At 43.9% G+C, this 21,547-nt stretch overlaps 1 protein-coding gene across 5 annotated transcripts in view; it reads left to right on the top strand.

Moving 5' to 3' along the window:
* LOC124115131 overlaps window positions 1-21,547 on the top strand; it is a 43,103-nt gene that overhangs the window by 12,005 nt on the left and 9,551 nt on the right. For 3 of the 5 annotated variants that reach the window (XM_046475967.2, XM_046475962.2, XM_046475966.2), the window contains 13 exons: window positions 890-1,183; window positions 2,350-2,543; window positions 3,397-3,484; window positions 4,158-4,310; window positions 4,766-4,854; window positions 5,481-5,651; window positions 5,761-5,940; window positions 6,606-6,837; window positions 7,339-7,546; window positions 8,255-8,439; window positions 14,118-14,192; window positions 15,885-15,971; window positions 19,229-19,267. In XM_046475967.2, the coding sequence (XP_046331923.2) occupies window positions 890-1,183; window positions 2,350-2,543; window positions 3,397-3,484; window positions 4,158-4,310; window positions 4,766-4,854; window positions 5,481-5,651; window positions 5,761-5,940; window positions 6,606-6,837; window positions 7,339-7,546; window positions 8,255-8,439; window positions 14,118-14,192; window positions 15,885-15,971; window positions 19,229-19,267 (1,995 nt within the window). The remainder of the gene's footprint in view (window positions 1-889; window positions 1,184-2,349; window positions 2,544-3,396; window positions 3,485-4,157; window positions 4,311-4,765; window positions 4,855-5,480; window positions 5,652-5,760; window positions 5,941-6,605; window positions 6,838-7,338; window positions 7,547-8,254; window positions 8,440-14,117; window positions 14,193-15,884; window positions 15,972-19,228; window positions 19,268-21,547) is intronic. The other 2 variants (XM_046475963.2, XM_046475965.2) reach the window with 2 other exon arrangements.

Genomic DNA, 21,547 nt, shown 5'->3' with positions numbered 1-21,547 from the left:
CATGGTCTAGTGAACAGAGAGTCTTCCCGGAGACTGCCCCCCTGGTCTAGTGAACAGAGAGTCTTCCTGGAGTCTGCCTCCATGGTCTAGTGAATAGAGAGTCTTTCCGGAGACTGCCTCCATTGTCTTGTGAACAGAGAGTCTTCCTCGAGACTGCCTCCATGGTCTAGTGAACAGAGATTCTTCCTGGAGACTGCCTCCATGGTCAAGTGAATAGAGCATCTTCCTGGAGTCTGCCCCCCTGGTCTAGTGAACAGAGTCTTCCTGGAGACTGCCTCCATGGTCTAGTTAATAGAGCATCTTCCTGGAGTCTGACCCCCTGGTCTAATGAACAGAGCATCTTCCCTGAGATGGTCTCCGTGGTCGAGTGAGCAGAGACTCTTCCTGGGGACTGTCTCCATGGTCTAGTGGACAGCCTCCATGGTCTAATTGTAGAGCGTCCACCCAGAGAGCGGAAGGTCTGGGGTTTGATCCCTGGCCGCATCATACCAAAAAAGGCGACTATGCATGTCGTAAAAGGCGACTTACAGGATCGGGTGGTCAGACTTGCTGACTTGGTTGATGCATGTCATCAAACCCAATTGCTTGGATCAATGCTCGTGATGTCAGTCACTGGATTGTCTGGTCCAGACTTGATTATGTACAGACCGCTGTCACATAGCTGGAATATTGCTGAGTGCGGCGGTAAACAAATAAACAATAAACCATACCAAAAGATGTTAAAAGATGGTACTTGTTGTTACCTTGTCTAGCGCTCGGCATTAAGGGGCTAAAACAAGGACTGGTCCATTGAATAGAGCCTCTGCAGCACCTGCACAGCGACGCAGTGGAGCTGGTGGTGGAGGTCATGGGGAGGCTGGCCTTTCTAACCATGTATTTACTGTTCCAGAGATGAAGGGTCGGCCGACATCGTACGGGCTGCGGCGTCAGTACAGCGACACGGTGGAGCTGCTGATGGAGTGTCAGGAGGAAGAGCTGCTCCCTGCCCAGATCGAGGCCTTCAAGCGCGAGGTCGAGGAGTACAAGGAGGCAAGGAGGAAGGTCAAGGCTGCGAAGGATGAGCAGATGCGACTGGAGCAGCAACAGATACGGCAACAGAAGCTGCAGCAACAGCAACAGCAACAGCAGCAGAAGCAGATTGCAACAGCACCACAGCAGAATGCTGTGTCTCCTAGTACTACAAGTGAGTGGATGTTAGACCTGTTGTGTGGGTTCTACTTAGGCCGTCAAAAGTTCATTGTGCAGAATTTTTAAAATGTTTTGATAACAGTGTTATGTTTACAAGATTGTTTTGTTAAAGGAAGAGTTGTCTCTCTTTGCCTCAACGATGCCTCCATGGTTTCTCACAACAAAATGTTGAAAACAGCAATCATATACCACTCACAATAAGTATACCACTCACAATAAGTTAAGGATCGCCTGATTTTGTCATATTACTGTAGTTCATTATGTCATGGTATAAGTGACGAGGGCGTTTAGTGTAAATGACTAGAGCATTCAGTATAAGTGACTAGAACGTTCAGTATAAGTGACTAGAACGTTCAGTATAAGTGACTAGAACGTTCAGTATAAGTGACTAGAGCATTCAGTATAAGTGACTAGAGCTTTCAGTATAAGTGACGAGGGCGTTAAGTGTAAGTGACTAGAGCATTCAGTGTAAGTGACTAGAACGTTCAGTATAAGTGACTAGAGCCTTCAATATAAGTGACGAGGGCGTTTAGTGTAAGTGACTAGAGAATTCAGTATAAGTGACTAGAACGTTCCGTGTAAGTGACTAGAGCGTTCAGTGTAAGTGACTTGAGCATTCAGTGTAAGTGACTGGAGCGTTCAGTATAAGTGATTAGAGCATTCAGTGTAAGTGACTAGAGCGTTCAGTGTAAGTGACTAGAGCATTCAGTATAAGTGACTAGAGCATTCAGTATAAGTGACTAGAGCGTTCAGTATAAGTGACTAGAGCGTTCAGTATAAGTGATTAGAGCATTCAGTATAAGTGACTTGAGCATTCAGTGTAAGTGACAAGAGCATTCTGTATAAGTGACTAGAGCATTCTGTATAAGTGACTAGAGCATTCAGTGTAAGTGACTAGAGCATTCAGTGTAAGGGACTTGAGTGTTCAGTGTAAGTGACTAGAGCATTCAGTGTAAGGGACTTGAGTGTTCAGTGTAAGTGACTAGAGTGTTCAGTGTAAGTGACTAGAGCATTCAGTGTAAGTGACTAGAGTGTTCAGTGTAAGTGACTAGAGCGTTCAGTGTAAGTGACTAGAGTGTTCAGTGTAAGTGACTAGAGCATTCAGTGTAAGTGACTTGAGTGTTCAGTGTAAGTGACTAGAGCATTGTGATCATGTAACAGCCTCACAAGCCGATGTAGTTATAGTTGGAGAGAGCCCCCCCAAGCAGATGGCCGCTGCCCAGCCCGCCGTCTCCAACGCAGCCCGCCTCCTCAACCCCACCCCGCAGCAGGTGTACAAGTTTGTCAACGTCCCGGGGCAGACCACCACCGCCACTGGCAACCAGTGGGTTATCCGCCCCTTGATGCAGGTCATGGTAGGTACAGCGTGTGACCAAGTGATAGTCTGAATAACTCCGTCGTCGTGGTCTGTGACCTATGAGATGTGAATTTAAAGAATAATTCAAGTGTATGGAAAACTATGTTATTGAAAACTTAAAACATATGTCATGGCTAAAGGTGTCGTGAGTTGTTGGAGAGTGTGAAGAGTTTGCGATATAAATCGATAGGAAGTTTGTTTCACTCATGTGTGCTGTTCAGGTGCGCCCTTTGGAATGTCATTTCTCCAAAACCTAGATCATAAGCAGTTGCAGTCTAGAAAATTTGCATGTTCTTTTTCTTTTGGATTGGGGGTGGGTAGCTTAGTGGTTAACGCGTTTCCTCATCACGCTGAAGACCCGGGTTTGATTCCCCACATGGGTACAATGTGTGAAGCCTGTTTCTGGTGTTCTCTGCTGTGATATTGCTGGAATACTGCTAAAAGCGGCATAAAACCATAATCAATCACTCTTGGATTGAAAAGGATAGGTGCAATGTGTCGAGCCCCTTTTTGGTGTCCCCCACCATGATATTGCTGGAATATTGCTAAAAGCAGCATGAAACCATACTCACTCATCCTTTTAAATTTCTTAATCATTTTGGGCATTAACTGAGTTTGCATGTTCAGTTTACATGTTTCTACAGATTCTTTTTCCTTAAGAACATTCATCACTGACTTCGACTCTGATACATCATCACAATGTATATTTTTAAAACGATAAGGTTTGTGAGTGGGCCTTCCCGGCACCAGGGACTTATTTGTCGTCATGATTTATCAGTGCGACCGCCACTCTAATACACTCTTTCCGACTCTGATGTGAGTTTGTTAGTGTTGTGTGTGTCTTGTTCCAGCCGCAGCAGAATGTGGGCAACAACCAGCTGCAGCCCCGCAACCAGTCAGTTAACATTCAGAAGAGTCCATTCATGCCAAAGAGAGCAGGTACTCACCTTTCACCTGGGGCAACACCACGCTCCTAGTCAGATGTTGTAGGTGTTCTCAGGGAACCAAATTGAAAATCGAAAAACAAAGATCAATCAATGTCATTCCAGTATTTGATAATAAAGTAGCAGTTTCAGCTCAACCATGAAGCATGTACCAAGTTTTCAAGACCAAAAGACACATGGGAATCCAATTGTGTGTATCGATGCTTATGATATTAATCACTGGTCCAGATTCGATTATTTACAGACCGCTGTCATATAGCTGGAATATTGCTGAGTGCGGCGTTACACCACAAACCAACCATGTCAATCATGGGTTGGTATTAAGAATACCTGAAGTCTTCATGTGGTACTCACATTCAGTCAGTAGGCAGCCTTCCTCAAGCGTGTCTCACCTACAGGAACATGTACCAGTCCTATCCATATCTTTCACTACAATTGAAGCTGGTAAAGTGGTGACCTTTCTCACCTTTCAGTCTACCAATGTACTGTAGGAAGAATTACAAATAACTTTTGGGAACAAACGAAGAAACTGTTTGGTGTGAATGCAAGTTTATTTTCATGGTCACTAGTTCTGGTATCTCTGTCAGACACTTTCTGACACTATGTATGTGTGAGCTGTTACTGCCACTAGTGGATTCATCCCTGGCTCATCCTTGTCCGTATGTCAGATTCCTTCCAGAACTACCCCCAGGGTCAGTTCCAGCCCCAGGGGATCCAGGTGACAAACGTGACGGGGGTCCCTGGGAAGCGGCCCCTGCAGTACCCCCAGTACGTCAACCCCCCCAAGAAGAAGCCCCGCCGCCTGGAGGCTGACGACATCGGTAAGACATTCATCACCAGGTGGTTTGTGGGGAACACCCTTCGGACTTAGGATCATGTTATGGACAAAGCTCAGGGGATAAATTCAGAAAGTCATCCTTTAATCTGTCATTTTGAATTGGAAATTATGGTCTTCGTTGATAATAGTTTAATTACATTTAACAGAATATAATTTAATTGAACATGATTTTGACAATAATCCTTTTGATTTGATAATTCTTGTCTATTTAAGGTTTTGCATGCAGACATTTTGTTTCATATGTGGAATTGTTTCTATCCTTAATGTTAACACGGAGCTGGGCTAATGCCATGTTTAGCATGATGAGTTCACAGTGGTTGAAGCGGTGGCTCCTCACATCATGGACCCGGCTTGATAACGTGGTTCGTGTTGCACAATGTCACTGACTTGGTTGGTGGAGTTTGTTGTCACTAAAGTCCTGGTTGGTGTTGGCTGCAGGAACACTGGTGCCGCTGGATGAGTACTACTACGGCAAGAAGGAGGGTGACCCCACGTACCAGGAGGAGAAGGAGGAACACAGGTTCAAGGTGAACGCACACACACACGCTTGCATGTGTCAGCCTTCCTTTGTACTATCACTGGAAGATACCATAGCTTACGGTCCCAGTATCGTGACCAGACAATTGCATGGCAGCGCTTCCGTTTCAAACACACTTTAAATTACCAAAAATAAATAAGTAAATAAAATACACAAGAGGAATCTCAGTACGCAGGTTTATTTACATACCACAATGACTCACATGGACATTTGACAGGTCATGCCAAACACGGGTGTTAAAAAATGGCCGCTATTCACAGAGAGCACTTCACGTCAATATATACAATTACCATCATAAATACGAGACATAGACATTCCACAATTCATGCCGATCACACACAGCTAATGTCTCTCTGATGATATGGCTTGAATATTGCTGTCTGCGGCATTAGAAAATATTCTGTCACTCATTGACTTTTAACCATATAACTATGATTCATAAGCACTTCCTTGTTGTTTGACCAATTCAGTACGCATGGTGAGGATCAAGTGTATACTGCCACTCACTCACTCACTCACTCACTCACTCACTCACTCACTCACTCACTCACTCACTCACCCACTCACTCACTCACTCACTCACTCACTCACTTACTCACTCACTCACTCTTTCAGTGCTGGTACTGCTCCAAGATGCTGTACAACAACGTGAAGACGATGATGCACATGCAGGGTCACATCGACAGCGAGAAGCAGCAGAACCTAGACCTCAGTGATCTCACCCAGTGCAAACACTGCTACAAGCAGTTCGACACACCATTCGAGATGCAGACGCACATTGAGAAGGTAACTCACTACTAGCAGTTTGACACACATGCAGCATTCTCTAACCAACTAAGCTGCCTACAGCGATATGGCTGATACACGGTGATGAACTCACTCTCCCTGTTGCCAGGTGCACATGAACAACACAAACGTCCTGCTGTGCCGCATCTGTGAGAAGGACCATGAGAGCCGCCAGAGCCTGACAAGTCACATGAGACAGAACCACAACGCCTGTGAGATGCCATATATCTGTCAGCTGTGCCACTTCCGCTCCTCCATGTACAGCGATGTCGTCGACCACTTCAAGAAGGTCCGTTATTATCTTGCTTCACTTGTGTCCAGGTCTACGTCAACCCACTAGCCCTAAAACAGGAAGAAACGAAACCTGAAAAGCACTATTATTTCACTCACTGAGTACAATTATGTGTTGACTCATAATTAATTTGCATATGATATGCCCACTTGAAAGACACATGAAATATTTTGCACATGGCAAGAACTTTACATGAAATGAATACAGTCTGGACTAGTGTTGTAGCTCTGTAGGCAGATGACTTGTTCCACAGGGCCTCAACAAGTAGTTGACCAAGATTTGCTTCCCTTAGACTAGTTTCCCCGACCCAGTCTTGGGTTAAGTTTATGATTGACATTTGGAAATTGTAGAATATGTAATAACGTGACACATTCTAAGGATCACAACTTCCTGATTGAAGTTATTATTCATGAAGAAAATGATATATGGTCAAAGCCTGTTTCTTTTCCACAACTTATTCCACTGACTAACTTACTCTGCTCACATGGCAGCATATTGAGATAAGCTTTTGGAAAACAAATAAATAGAATAAATAAAATAAATAAAAATAACATTTTGTTTTTCCCCCCATCTAAAACAAGACTTTTTCACAAAAGATAAACCACAACCAAAACCTGTTAGACTTGTATTGATATAACAATGGTAACAATGGTGTGTTGCAGAAGCACGAGAACTCGGAGTGCCTGTTGTGCCTGTACTGCCTGAAGGTGTTCCACGTGAAGTTCGTCTCCCAGGGCTGGGGGCAGACTCAGAACTACTACCACCATCTACTCCGACACCAGTCCAAGACTAATGCCAAAAAGTGTCAACTGTGCAAGCTCACATTCTTCAATGCACAGGAAGTCAAGGCTCATCGGAAGAGAGACCATATGCCAAATCAGAAGGGAGTTATAGGTAATTCTACCATCTATTTGGAAAATAATCAATTCTGATTTGTCAATCAGAGGTTTCAAATCTTAATAATATACCTCTGAGTGATAAATATGTCTGGAATATCGCTGTGATGTAGCTGTGATATTGGCGAAGTATAGCTGTGATATAGCTGTGATATGACTGGACGATAGCTATAATATAGAACATTGCTGTGTTGTAGCTGTGATATAACTGGAATATTGCTGTGATGTAGCTGTGATATGACTGAAATATAGATGTGATATAGCTGGAATATCGCTGCGATATAGCTGTAGTAGTGCTGTGATATAGCTGGAATATTGCTGCGATATCGTTGTGATATCGCAGGAATATAGCTACGATATAGCCGTAGTAGTGCTGTGATATAGCTAGAATATTGACATGATATAGCGGGAATATTCCTGGAATATTGCCGACTGCTGTGAAACCAACGTTCCCTCACTATGTCTACAGTATGTAATGCATCTCTCCTCTCTGTGACAGGTATGAATGCCAAGTACACCACGCCCGACCAGGTGATGATCCGTGTGCCGGAGTCCGGTCTGCAGCCCAAGCAGCTGGGAGTGAAGTCCCTAAATGCTCCTGCCGTGTCCAAGGTGTCGGAGCATCGTGGGCTGCGCTACCCGCGGGCTGTTCAGGAACTCCACTGCTTCGAGTGCAAGATGATCATGGCCACCACCGACCACTACAAGTAAGTTCAGATGTTGGGCTGTGTCGTTCAGGGTCAGATGTTGGGCTGTGTCGTTCAGGGTCAGATGTTGGGCTGTGTCGTTCAGGGTCAGATGTTGGGCTGTGTCGTTCAGGGTCAGATGTTGGGCTGTGTCGTTCAGGGTCAGATGTTGGGCTGTGTCGTCCAGGGTCAGATGTTGGGCTGTGTCGTCCAGGGTCAGATGTTGGGCTGTGTCGTTCAGGGTCAGATGTTGGGCTGTGTCGTTCAGGGTCAGATGTTGGGCTGTGTCGTCCAGGGTCAGATGTTGGGCTGTGTCGTCCAGGGTCAGATGTTGGGCTGTGTCGTTTAGGGTCAGATGTTGGGCTGTGTCGTTCAGGGTCAGATGTTGGGCTGTGTCGTCCAGGGTGAAATGAAAATGCATTCGATGTTGGACGGTGTCTCGTTCAGGGTCAGATGAAAGTTGCCTTTTGTGTCAGTGATGAATGGATGGAGCAAATGCAGAAAAGTACACTTTTAACTAACACAGATTCAAAACTCAGGTTTTGTCCCAATTATGAAACATGATCAACAATGGAACAAGTTGCCTTTTGAATAGTACTTTCTTACATAACTATTTTTACACAGCCATTTAGGATATTCTTACAGTCCCACATATTGGTTATGATTGTCATTAGTGGTGTTTTGTTATCCATGTTTTGTCTATGCTAACATGTTGTGCATGTCTTGCAGGAAGTACATCCAGTGTTCCATGTGCCGGTTCGCCACCAGCTGTAGTTTTGCCTATGCCAACCATATGATGGGCTTCCACTCCGGCCAGATCACCAGCCTCAGCCTCAACATACCCTGGGAGCGCTCGCTGCCAGGACCCATGTATTGTCTGTGTGGCTTCGGCAGTCGATACGGGAATACGATAGGTCAGTGTACAGTTGGTGACACTTAACTAGCCACTGGTGAACCCTTACATGATCCGATCTAACACTTAACTAGCTGATGGTTTACCCTCCTGTGATCCGATCTTACACTTAACTAGCTGATGGTGTACCCTCTTGTGATCCGATCTAACACTTAACTAGCTGATGGTGTACCTCCTGTGATCCGATCTAACACTTAACTAGCTGATGGTGTACCCTCCTGTGATCCGATCTAACACTTAACTAGCTGATGGTGTACCCTCCTGTGATCCGATCTAACACTTAACTAGCTGATGGTGTACCTCCTGTGATCCGATCTAACACTTAACTAGCTGATGGTGTACCCTCCTGTGATCCGATCTAACACTTAACTAGCTGATGGTGTACCCTCCTGTGATCCGATCAACACTTAACTAGCTGATGGTGTACCCTCCTGTGATCCGATCTAACACTTAACTAGCTGATGGTGTACCCTCCTGTGATCTGATCTAACACTTAACTAGCTGATGGTGTACCCTCCTGTGATCCGATCTAACACTTAACTAGCTGATGGTGTACCCTCCTATGATCTGATCTAACACTTAACTAGCTGATGGTGTACTCTCCTGTGATCAGATCTAACACTTAACTAGCTGATGGTGTACTCTCCTGTGATCAGATCTAACACTTAACTAGCTGATGGTGTACCCTCCTGTGATCAGATCTAACACTTAACTAGCTGATGGTGTACCCTCCTGTGATCCGATCTAACACTTAACTAGCTGATGGTGTACCCTCCTGTGATCCGATCTAACACTTAACTAGCTGATGGTGTACCCTCCTGTGATCTGATCTAACACTTAACTAGCTAATGGTGTACCCTCCTGTGATCCGATCTAACACTCAACTAGCTGATGGTGTACCCTCCTGTGATCCGATCTAACACTTAACTAGCTGATGGTGTACCCTCCTGTGATCCGATCTAACACTTAACTAGCTAATGGTTAACCCTCTCTTAATCCGATCTCTAGTTCATCTTGGCAAACGGTGTACAATGTACTCTCCCTCAGCCACTTATAGCCCTCTCAACTAGCTAATGGTGAACCCTCTAGTGATCTGGTGTACTGCTCAACTAGCTAATGGTGAACCTTCTAGTGATCTGGTGTACTGCTCAACTAGCTAATGGTGAACCCTCTAGTGATCTGGTGTACTGCTCAACTAGCTAATGGTGAACCTTCTAGTGATCTGGTGTACTGCTCAACTAGCTAATGGTGAACCCTCTAGTGATCTGGTGTACCACTCAACTAGCTAATGGTGAACCTTCTAGTGATCTGGTGTACCACTCAACTAGCTGATGGTGAACCCTCTAGTGAGATGGTGTACCACTCAACTAGCTAATGGTGAACCCTCTAGTGATCTGGTGTACCGCTCAACTAGCTAATGGTGAACCTTCTAGTGATCTGGTGTACTGCTCAACTAGCTAATGGTGAACCCTCTAGTGATCTGGTGTACCACTCAACTACCTAATGGTGAACCCTCTAGTGATCTGGTGTACTGCTCAACTAGCTAATGGTGAACCTTCTAGTGATCTGGTGTACTGCTCAACTAGCTAATGGTGAACCCTCTAGTGATCTGGTGTACTGCTCAACTAGCTAATGGTGAAACTTCTAGTGATCTGGTGTACTGCTCAACTAGCTAATGGTGAACCCTCTAGTGATCTGGTGTACCACTCAACTAGCTAATGGTGAACCTTCTAGTGATCTGGTGTACCACTCAACTAGCTGATGGTGAACCCTCTAGTGAGATGGTGTACCACTCAACTAGCTAATGGTGAACCCTCTAGTGATCTGGTGTACCGCTCAACTAGCTAATGGTGAACCTTCTAGTGATCTGGTGTACTGCTCAACTAGCTAATGGTGAACCCTCTAGTGATGTGGTGTACCACTCAACTACCTAATGGTGAACCCTCTAGTGATCTGGTGTACTGCTCAACTAGCTAATGGTGAACCTTCTAGTGATCTGGTGTACCGCTCAACTAGCTAATGGTGAACCCTCTAGTGATCTGGTGTACTGCTCAACTAGCTAATGGTGAACCTTCTAGTGATCTGGTGTACCGCTCAACTAGCTAATGGTGAACCCTCTAGTGATCTGGTGTACTGCTCAACTAGCTAATGGTGAACCCTCTAGTGATCTGGTGTACTGCTCAACTAGCTAATGGTGAACCCTCTAGTGATCTGGTGTACCACTCAACTAGCTAATGGTGAACCCTCTAGTGATCTGGTGTACTGCTCAACTAGCTAATGGTGAACCCTCTAGTGATCTGGTGTACCACTCAACTAGCTAATAGTGAACCTTCTAGTGATCTGGTGTACTGCTCAACTAGCGGATGGAGAACCCTCTAGTGATCTGGTGTATTGCTCAACTAGCTAATGGTGAACCCTCTAGTGATCTGGTGTACCACTCAACTAGCTAATGGTGAACCTTCTAGTGATCTGGTGTACTGCTCAACTAGCTAATGGTGAACCCTCTAGTGATCTGGTGTACCACTCAACTAGCTAATGGTGAACCCTCTAGTGATCTGTTCTACCGCTCAACTAGCTAATGGTGAACCCTCTAGTGATCTGGTGTACCACTCAACTAGCTAATGGTGAACCTTCTAGTGATCTGGTGTACCACTCAACTAGCTAATGGTGAACCCTCTAGTGATCTGGTGTACTGCTCAACTAGCTAATGGTGAACCTTCTAGTGATCTGGTGTACCGCTCAACTAGCTAATGGTGAACCTTCTAGTGATCTGGTGTACTGCTCAACTAGCTAATGGTGAACCCTCTAGTGATCTGGTGTACCGCTCAACTAGCGGATGGAGAACCCTCTAGTGATCTGGTGTACTGCTCAACTAGCTAATGGTGAACCCTCTAGTGATCTGGTGTACTGCTCAACTAGCTAATGGTGAACCTTCTAGTGATCTGGTGTACCACTCAACTAGCTAATGGTGAACCCTCTAGTGATCTGGTGTACCGCTCAACTAGCTAATGGTGAACCTTCTAGTGATCCTGTGTACCACTCAACTAGCTAATGGTGAACCCTCTAGTGATCTGGTGTACTGCTCAACTAGCTAATGGTGAACCTTCTAGTGATCTGGTGTACCGCTCAACTAGCTAATGGTGAACCCTCTAGTGATCTGGTGTACCGCTCAACTAGCTAATGGTGAACCTTCTAGTGATCTGGTGTACCACTCAACTAGCTAATGGTGAACCCTCTAGTGATCTGGTGTACCACTCAACTAGCTAATGGTGAACCCTCTAGTGATCTGGTGTACTGCTCAACTAGCTAATGGTGAACCTTCTAGTGATCTGGTGTACCACTCAACTAGCTAATGGTGAACCCTCTAGTGATCTGGTGTACCACTCAACTAGCTAATGGAGAACCCTCTAGTGATCTGGTGTACCGCTCAACTAGCTTATGGTGAACCTTCTAGTGATCTGGTGTACCACTCAACTAGCTGATGGTGAACCCTCTAGTGATCTGGTGTACCGCTCAACTAGCTAATAGTGAACCTTCTAGTGATCTGGTGTACTGCTCAACTAGCGGATGGAGAACCCTCTAGTGATCTGGTGTATTGCTCAACTAGCTAATGGTGAACCCTCTAGTGATCTGGTGTACCACTCAACTAGCTAATGGTGAACCTTCTAGTGATCTGGTGTACTGCTCAACTAGCTAATGGTGAACCCTCTAGTGATCTGGTGTACCACTCAACTAGCTAATGGTGAACCCTCTAGTGATCTGTTCTACCGCTCAACTAGCTAATGGTGAACCCTCTAGTGATCTGGTGTACCACTCAACTAGCTAATGGTGAACCTTCTAGTGATCTGGTGTACCACTCAACTAGCTAATGGTGAACCCTCTAGTGATCTGGTGTACTGCTCAACTAGCTAATGGTGAACCTTCTAGTGATCTGGTGTACCACTCAACTAGCTAATGGTGAACCTTCTAGTGATCTGGTGTACTGCTCAACTAGCTAATGGTGAACCCTCTAGTGATCTGGTGTACCGCTCAACTAGCGGATGGAGAACCCTCTAGTGATCTGGTGTACTGCTCAACTAGCTAATGGTGAACCCTCTAGTGATCTGGTGTACTGCTCAACTAGCTAATGGTGAACCTTCTAGTGATCTGGTGTACCACTCAACTAGCTAATGGTGAACCCTCTAGTGATCTGGTGTACCACTCAACTAGCTAATGGTGAACCTTCTAGTGATCCTGTGTACCACTCAACTAGCTAATGGTGAACCCTCTAGTGATCTGGTGTACTGCTCAACTAGCTAATGGTGAACCTTCTAGTGATCTGGTGTACCGCTCAACTAGCTAATGGTGAACCCTCTAGTGATCTGGTGTACCGCTCAACTAGCTAATGGTGAACCTTCTAGTGATCTGGTGTACCACTCAACTAGCTAATGGTGAACCCTCTAGTGATCTGGTGTACCACTCAACTAGCTAATGGTGAACCCTCTAGTGATCTGGTGTACTGCTCAACTAGCTAATGGTGAACCTTCTAGTGATCTGGTGTACCACTCAACTAGCTAATGGTGAACCCTCTAGTGATCTGGTGTACCACTCAACTAGCTAATGGAGAACCCTCTAGTGATCTGGTGTACCGCTCAACTAGCTTATGGTGAACCTTCTAGTGATCTGGTGTACCACTCAACTAGCTGATGGTGAACCCTCTAGTGATCTGGTGTACCGCTCAACTAGCTGATGGTGAACCCTCTAGTGATCTGGTGTACCACTCAACTAGCTAATGGTGAACCTTCTAGTGATCTGGTGTACCACTCAACTAGCTGATGGTGAACCCTCTAGTGATCTGGTGTACCACTCAACTAGCTAATGGTGAACCTTCTAGTGATCTGGTGTACCACTCAACTAGCTAATGGTGAACCCTCTAGTGATCTGGTGTACCACTCAACTAGCTAATGGTGAACCCTCTAGTGATCTGGATTACCGCTCAACTAGCTAATGGTGAACCCTCTAGTGATCTGGTGTACTGCTCAACTAGCTAATGGTGAACCTTCTAGTGATCTGGTGTACTGCTCAACTAGCTAATGGTGAACCTTCTAGTGATCTGGTGTACCGCTCAACTAGCTAATGGTGAACCTTCTAGTGATCTGATGTACTGCTCAACTAGCTAATGGTGAACCTTCTAGTGATCTGGTGTACCACTCAACTTGCTAATGGTGAACCTTTTAGTGATCTGGTGTACTGCTCAACTAGCTAATGGTGAACCTTTTAGTGATCTGGTGTACTGCTCAACTAGCGGATGGAGAACCCTCTAGTGATCTGGTGTACTGCTCAACTAGCTAATGGTGAACCCTCTAGTGATCTGGTGTACCGCTCAACTAGCTGATGTGAACACTCTAGTGATCTGGTGTACCACTCAACTAGCTGATGGTGAACCCTCTAGTGATCTGGTGTACCGCTCAACTAGCTGATGTGAACACTCTAGTGATCTGTTCTACCGCTCAACTAGCGTATGGTCGAATTGTACTCTCACTCAGCCACTTATAGCAAAGATATAACATTAGTTCTGAGAATGCTTAGATTAATTCATTCAATACTGGATAGATCCAACCTCATGTTGGTCATGTGGTCATGTTAATATGCCTTTGATGTGTTCATCACGTGATGTCCTGCTCTGTCTGTATGTTTCAGCCAATCATCTAGTGTTCTGCACCAAGCGATCCTGCTACAAGGAGAAGCCTATACTACCACCCAAAGAGGACAGAGGTAAAACCACCTCTCCTCTCCTCAGGGGCTACTGGCAAACAAAACATAAAGGAAGCATTACAAATTATCATGACATGAGAAGAAAGATAGATGAAACTTTACCTGGATATGTAGCATAATGAGACCCATGGAGTTATTTTGAAGGAATGGGTGAAAGAAAAGAATTATTTGTTGTCTGACTTTGTGGTTGTTAAATATGACGTTGTTCACAGACTTGTTTTCTTGACAAACCTGCAGATCTTTAATCTAGTAAATCACCAATGAAAAGTTTTGAAAAAAGAAATCCCTTTGTGAAGTTAATAAAATAACATTTCTTGTCCAGCACTGAAGGATTTTATGAAGATAAAGTAAAATCTCAATAGTGTGGAGACTGTGGTTTCCAATATTTGACTAAGAGCAGAAATGCACTCTTGTATGTTGTGTTTTATTTATAAGGCCCCCCCCCCCCCCCCACCCTCCATCCATCCCTCCATCCATCCCTCACTCCATTCATCCATCCCTCATGCCATCCCTACCTCCTTCCTTCCATCCATTCATCCATCCATCCCTACCTCCTTCCATCCATCCATTCATCCATCCATCCATCCCAACCTTCATCCATCCCTCACTCATCCCTACCCCCATCCCTCTCTCCATCCATCCCTACCTCCATCCATCCCTACCTCCCCCATCCATCCATTCACCCATCCCCACCTCCATTCATCCATCCCTCTTTCCATTCATCCATCCCTACCTCCATCCATCCCTACCTCCTTCCATCCATCCATCCATCCATTCATCCATCCCTCCATACCTCCATCCATCCCTCACTCACTCAATGCATTAATTCATCCATCCCTACCTCCATCCATCCCTCACTCACTCAATGCATCCATTCATCCATCCATCCATCCCTACCTCCTTCCATCCATCCATTCATCCATCCATCCATCCATCCCCACCTTCATCCATCCCTCACTCATCTCTACCCCCATCCCTCTCCATTCATCCATCCCTACCTCCATCCATCCCTACCTCCCCCATCCATCCATTCACCCATCCCCACCTCATCCATTCATCCATCCATCCCTTTCTCCATCCATCCTAACCTAACTCCATCCCTACCTCCATCCATCCATTCATCCATCCATCCCTACCTCCATCCATCCCTCACTCACTCAATGCATTCATTCATCCATCCCTTACTCCATCTATCCCTCCTTCCATGTATCCATGTTTCCTTCACTCCATCCAACCCTCACTCCATCCATCCCTCGCTCCATCCCTCTCCATCCATCCAACCCTCACACCATCAATCAATCCATCCACCTCTCTTCTATCCATCCATCCCTATCTCCATCGATCCATCCAACCCTCACTCCATCCATCCCTCACTCCATCCCTCTCCATCCATCCAACCCTCACACCATCCATCTATCCATCCACCCCTCTTCTATCCATCCATCCCTAACTCCATCCATCCATCCATCCCTCACTCCATCCATTCATCCATCACTCCATCCATCCATCCATCATTCACTCCATCCATCCCTCACTCGATCCATTCATCCATCCATCACTCTATCTATCCTTCATCACTATTGCTCCCTCCGTGCCCAGTCAGTGTTAAAAGAATTATCAGAAACAAAACATATTTAACTAGTCTACGGCACCAAGACTGATTTGACTAAGACTGTCTACTGTTTTGTTTAGTTGATGAGGAACAAGACCCGAGAAGAAGACCGGGAGCGTCTCTCCTCGATGTCCTCGGCCTAGTCAAAAAGCCAAACATTGTGTCAAGTGAGTATCATGTACTTGTCTGTATCTGTAGAATAGTACCGCCTCCGTGGTCTTGTGGTAGAGCGTCCGCCCGGAGAGCGGAAGGTCCAGGGTTCGATCCCGGGCCGCGTCATACAAAAAGACGTTAAAAGATTGTACTTGTTGTTACCCTGTCTGGCGCTCGGCATTAAGGGGCTAAAACAAGGACTGGTCGGCTCGGAGTCAGTATACTGTGTCTGAGTGGGGTATTCATGTTAAACTGCGGCATGGTATCTCAGTGTGCTAGCACTATAAATCGGCATCAGTCCGGACTAGTACAAGCAGCCACACACACACATACACGTGCATGCACGTCGCTATATAAGTGCAATAATCTTGGACGCGACGTTAAACCCAATTTCACCTCACCTCACCTGTAGAATAGTAGCCTTGTTCTCAAAGGAGGTAATTCTAATCAGGCAAGGGGAGATCACCCATTTCTGCCCAATCTAACATGGAATTATTTTGAAGAGTTGTCTTTTGTTTTCTGCTTGCATTTTTGAAAACTTGTAAAACTGAACAATTTGATGTTTGGAATGTAATGCAGTGATAGAAATTGTCACTCGCCTTACAGTCCTTGCCAAAAAAAACAACAGTTAAGGTATTATAAGTACTAGTAGAAATTTGGCATTATTTATGTTATCATTATAAGGACTTGTGGACCAAAACAGTTAGTTTCTATCGCTGTAATGCATTTGTTTTTTTCTTGTAAGAGAAATTTGAGGACTGCTCAGACCTTCAATTAACCTTGTACATTGTCCTTGGTTTGTTGTAATATTATCTTGTATAAGAAACAGCAGCAGTGTAAGTTGAATTGTAAAGGTATTGCTTTTTCATGTAAAATTATAGTTGTTTTTTTTGTGAATTTTATTTAAAATCCTGAAACAGGATGACGATACTAACTCCATCAGGATCTCGCGACCCATACAAGATCTGTGAATCTGAACAACTCATTAGACTCAGTGATTTAGCTAGCCTGAGACCCATGAAGATCCGGGGTAGAATAGGTCTTCACCAACCCATGCTTGTTGCAGGCGACTATGCTTGTCGTAAGAGGCGACTAACGAGAACAGGTGTCAGACTTGCTTACATAGGTGATGCATGTCATTGTATCCCAATTGCGTAGATAGATGCAAATGATATCAATCACTGGATTGTCTGGTCCAGATTCGATTATTTACAGACTGCCGTCATAATGCTGGAATATTGCTGAGTGTGGCGTTAAACAAAAAACACCAAACAACAACAAAGCTAGCCTGAATAAATATATAAGCATTGTTTTGTTAATGTCACAAGAACATATTTCAAAATGTTCGTTTGGGTCTTAAGCCATTAGACTGAGTTTTGTAAACATGATAAAACTTATTTAGTAGTAAGCTCAGCTACAATAAGGTTACAAGCTGCTACAAATGTTGCCAGAAGACGAGTTCTTGGTAATAGGCTCAAAAGTGTTTAGCACAGACTTCTTTTCATTCCAAGTTTTAACAGATCATTTGAGCATCAGGATGTTGAATAGAAAATCTAGCTCTTGATAAATGAATTTCAGAAATTCTGAGACTATCCCATTAGGATAGTCATGATACTATTTCACTTTTACTAGTTTAGTGTTCCACTATAATCATAGGACCCGTGAAGATCTGGGATAGAACAGGTTTTCAGCAACCCATGCTTGCTGTAAGAGGCGACTATGCTTGTCTTAACGGGATCGGGTGGTCAGGCTCGCTGACTTTGTTGATGTATTTTACCGTATCTCAATTGCGTGGATTGATGCTCATGATATCAATCACATGATTGCCTGGTCCAGACTCGTTTATTTGTCATATAGCTGGAATATTGCTGAGTGCAGCGTTAAACAACAAACATGAAAAAATAAAACCAGCATTTTAGGACAGTGTTCAACACTGAGGTCAACACAAGGATTTAACAAGTTAGAAAGACATTTTTGCTTAATAACAGCAAACGGTAGTTCTTTTTTAGGTATTGCATAGCTCCCTCTAGTGAACTGCATACGTAGATTGCCAACCTTAACCTTCTCTTCCTAGCTGTCCCTGGAATATTTTCATTGTAGGGTAGTTTCATTAGGTGTCCAGTGCTCCAGATACTGTTGCCTCCTTTAATTGGTGGCTGAGAAGAATAGTTCAGTCTATCTTTTAATAGAAAATCAGTCATTTTCAGACTGAAAATTCAGTTGGCTATCTCCTGCGTGATGTACACATACCCTGATGAGGGTTTCAAGTTGTATCATCAGTAGGTGTTATGCTGGTCGGGACATATTGGGACATATTGGGACATTCTTCTCAACATGCAATACATATCACCATGTTTAATTATTGCCTTTTTTATAAAAGAACTCTCAAGGTTCCTTGTGGCTCTTCTAACCCAAGGTTTTGCTAGCAACCAGTTTATGTGAACTCAACTTCTAATAGTATTTTCAAATTTAGCTGTTAGTTTCACGATAGGTGGTAAGGTTATGGTAGCCAGTGTAGATTTCTTGATGGGCTACAGCAAAATTTCATACACGTTGATTTTTGTGACTGGTAGAGGCACATGGGTAGGTGTATCAAGTATCATAGCGTCCTGTGTAACTTGGCGATGTATCGATATGTTGATGAATCATGACATCGATGATGTTTCTAGGTTTGTCAGCTCCATACCCGTGCTCGTGGATTTCACCAAAATGGCAAATGTCTGAGACCTGCATCACTTCAGGCTTTCCTCCAACATTAGGCTGACAGTCGTGATACTTGAATATTGTTCAAAGCGGCCTAAGCCAGTCTCAGCCACTCTTTCAGGGTGCAGACAGGGAACTTATTGCATGTACATGGAACTTATTTTGTCTTTGTGAAAGACAGTTTGTGTCACATGATGACTTTGATGAATGTGTGGAGCATGGACCACGTTTCACTTCCGTCTATTATTAAAGAAAAAGTCGAAGTGAAATCCTGCATCCTGATACTGTTACTATTTCTCTTTTTTACATTAAATTATTCTTTTAACCCCACTGATTGCTCCAAAGTTTCAGTTAGGGTTGGCATTGCTGGATACATTTCGACATTTGAAACTAAAATATCGATATCTATATATTTTATAACTGTACATATGTTGATATGGCTCGTATCTGGAGCACTGTCACTCACTGGCATTAACAAAGGGTCATTCAGTATTTATTTTGGTTCGTGGGCTTATACCCGAGAGACTACGATTGTTAAAGAGCGTTGTCATGTGTTTCATCACAACAGCGGGCGTGTCCGAGGACCACGACGACGGTGAACGTTACGGTGAGAGCCAACGCTGACTGGGAGGCTAGCCTAGCGAGCTTGCTGACGTCTATACCTACTCATTAACACCCAGTAGTTAGCCTGTTTGTTCGTGTGTGGGACACAAAGGGACACAACTGCACAACTTCAAATGCCCTATAATTTGACTTCAGCTTCCAAGATTCAGAACTTCCTACTATATCTGACATGGTGATTGTGTCCTAATTTCCTTGGCTTGGTAAACATCTAGATTTCAATTCTTGTAAGGCTGAGTGTGTCTTTTTATTGTGACTGCATGGAAGAATGCTGACAGTCTCGACCACTGGTTAGTTGATTCCCTTGCCAGGCTGCTATGTTAAAGATAAGGCTTATGTTATCTCTGCTTATTGGGGCACATCCAGCAGTTCTCTCCCTTTGTGTGTGTGTACAGTGAGGCTGTCATCCATCTCCACTTGTGAAGAAACCATAGGCTGCTTCAAGTCAATGTCAATTGGAATTATCTTGTTGAAGTCAACAATGTTGAGACTTGTATTTTTTTTTCACTCCCCATTCCAGACAGCAATGGTTTTATTTATCCTTTTTTGGTAGTGGTCAGTTTGGCTGATTGTTTGGTTGAAGGTATATGTGAACAGATGTTCATGTGTGCCCTTCAAGTTTTGGAAATAGAAAACTTGACAATGACATTTTTGAAAATTTTGTACAATGTGATCACAACTGCAAGTTTGAATCCACCTTGACAATAATTGATATCAAGGAAGAGACGAAATTTGTATTGTGTGAGCTTAGCAATATATTAATGCCAATATTCGGCTTCTCTGTGATCACAAGGTACAGACGATCTGTTCTTTATTCCAATACTAGGAACGTAATTCCCTGATACATTAATAAGTTTCAGACCTACATACTGCCTCTATTTGTATATGTATGCAGTGGAACCTTCTCGCACCTAATCCCAGACCTTTGTGCTCTGTGTTACTGGAATGGACAAGGGGTAGCTTCCAATTTCACAAGAGTATTTGTAGATATGGATATCTGGAACTTTAGGACTTATTGTCAAGAATATGGATTTTGAATTATTTTGAACTTTTATAAAAACATTACCTATTTTTGTTGTTTAAATATTAAAAATTACTCATCCTCGATCGTTCAACTGTTTTCGAAAATATGTTAAAGCTGATTTACATTACTTCTGTACATTTAGTAGAATCTGTTCAAATAATGTTTGTTTTACAAGGCATGTTATTAGACAAGGGAGAGAAAATGTCCTCCTCACAACATGCATCCTACATGATATTAGGCGTTGATAATGGATGGTGTCGGTTCTAACATGTCATGATGTTGACCTTTGATCCTCTCAGGTTTGTGCTAACAAGGTTCCTCTGCATTATACGCTGGCATAACAAGATATCTTGACAGAGACATATATATTGGCAAATTAGATTGACTTCGGCACTTGGCTTACTAACAGAACAAGCTTTGTTGCTTCAAACCTGTAATCTCCTAACGCCAGGACTTGATGTGGAGTTTGTGTGGAATGATTTCCCCTGTATGTAGTAGACTGCATGTGCATGATGAATAGTCAATTACGTCGTCGTCGTCATCATCATCATCATCACCACCATCATCATCATCATTGTCATCATCATCATTGTCATCGTCATCATCGCCACCATCATCATTGTCATCATCATCATTGACCTCCAACTGTGATTCAGGGCCTAGGCCTCCAGTATCCTATGGTTGTTGTAAGAGCCAACTCATTGACTGACTATAGGTTGGTTACAATGTGAATTCTTTATACATCATTGTTGCTCCTACTTCAAACAATGGTTTACCATGTTTACGAGGCTTTGCTTGTACCGGCCAAAGTGATAGCTGAGTGTTGTGACGTGAAACAGAATTCACCCATGCTTCAATATCACGGCTGTATGAAGGCAGCCTGTATGCCTGGATCAGACAAAGCTGGGTAGGACTCCAGGCCTGACCAGGCTGTCATGGTGTTGTACCCTGACCATGTCAATATTGGCTCCCACCCCAACCACCACCATCACCATCTCACCCATTGCCTGCTACTGCCTGTCAAGTTTACATTTTATATCCAATACCTTCATCTTGGATTGAGATCTTCAATTAAGTCTGAACAGTAAAGGGAAATCTTTATTGTTGCCCTTTAGTATTGATCTATTGTAAGTTGGTTAAACATGTTAAAGATGTATAACACATGATGAAATAATAGAGATCATTGTCTTGAAATTCTACCCTTTCCTCTTCAGTCATGGACGTGCTAATTAGGTATCGACT

The sequence above is a fragment of the Haliotis rufescens genome, unplaced genomic scaffold (assembly GCF_023055435.1).
Source record: "Haliotis rufescens isolate VD_foot unplaced genomic scaffold, xgHalRufe1.0.p SCAF_14, whole genome shotgun sequence".
Lineage (NCBI taxonomy): Eukaryota > Metazoa > Mollusca > Gastropoda > Lepetellida > Haliotidae > Haliotis > Haliotis rufescens.
The sequence above is the reverse complement of the archived record's forward strand: the minus strand, read 5'-3'. Positions and strand labels throughout refer to the sequence as shown.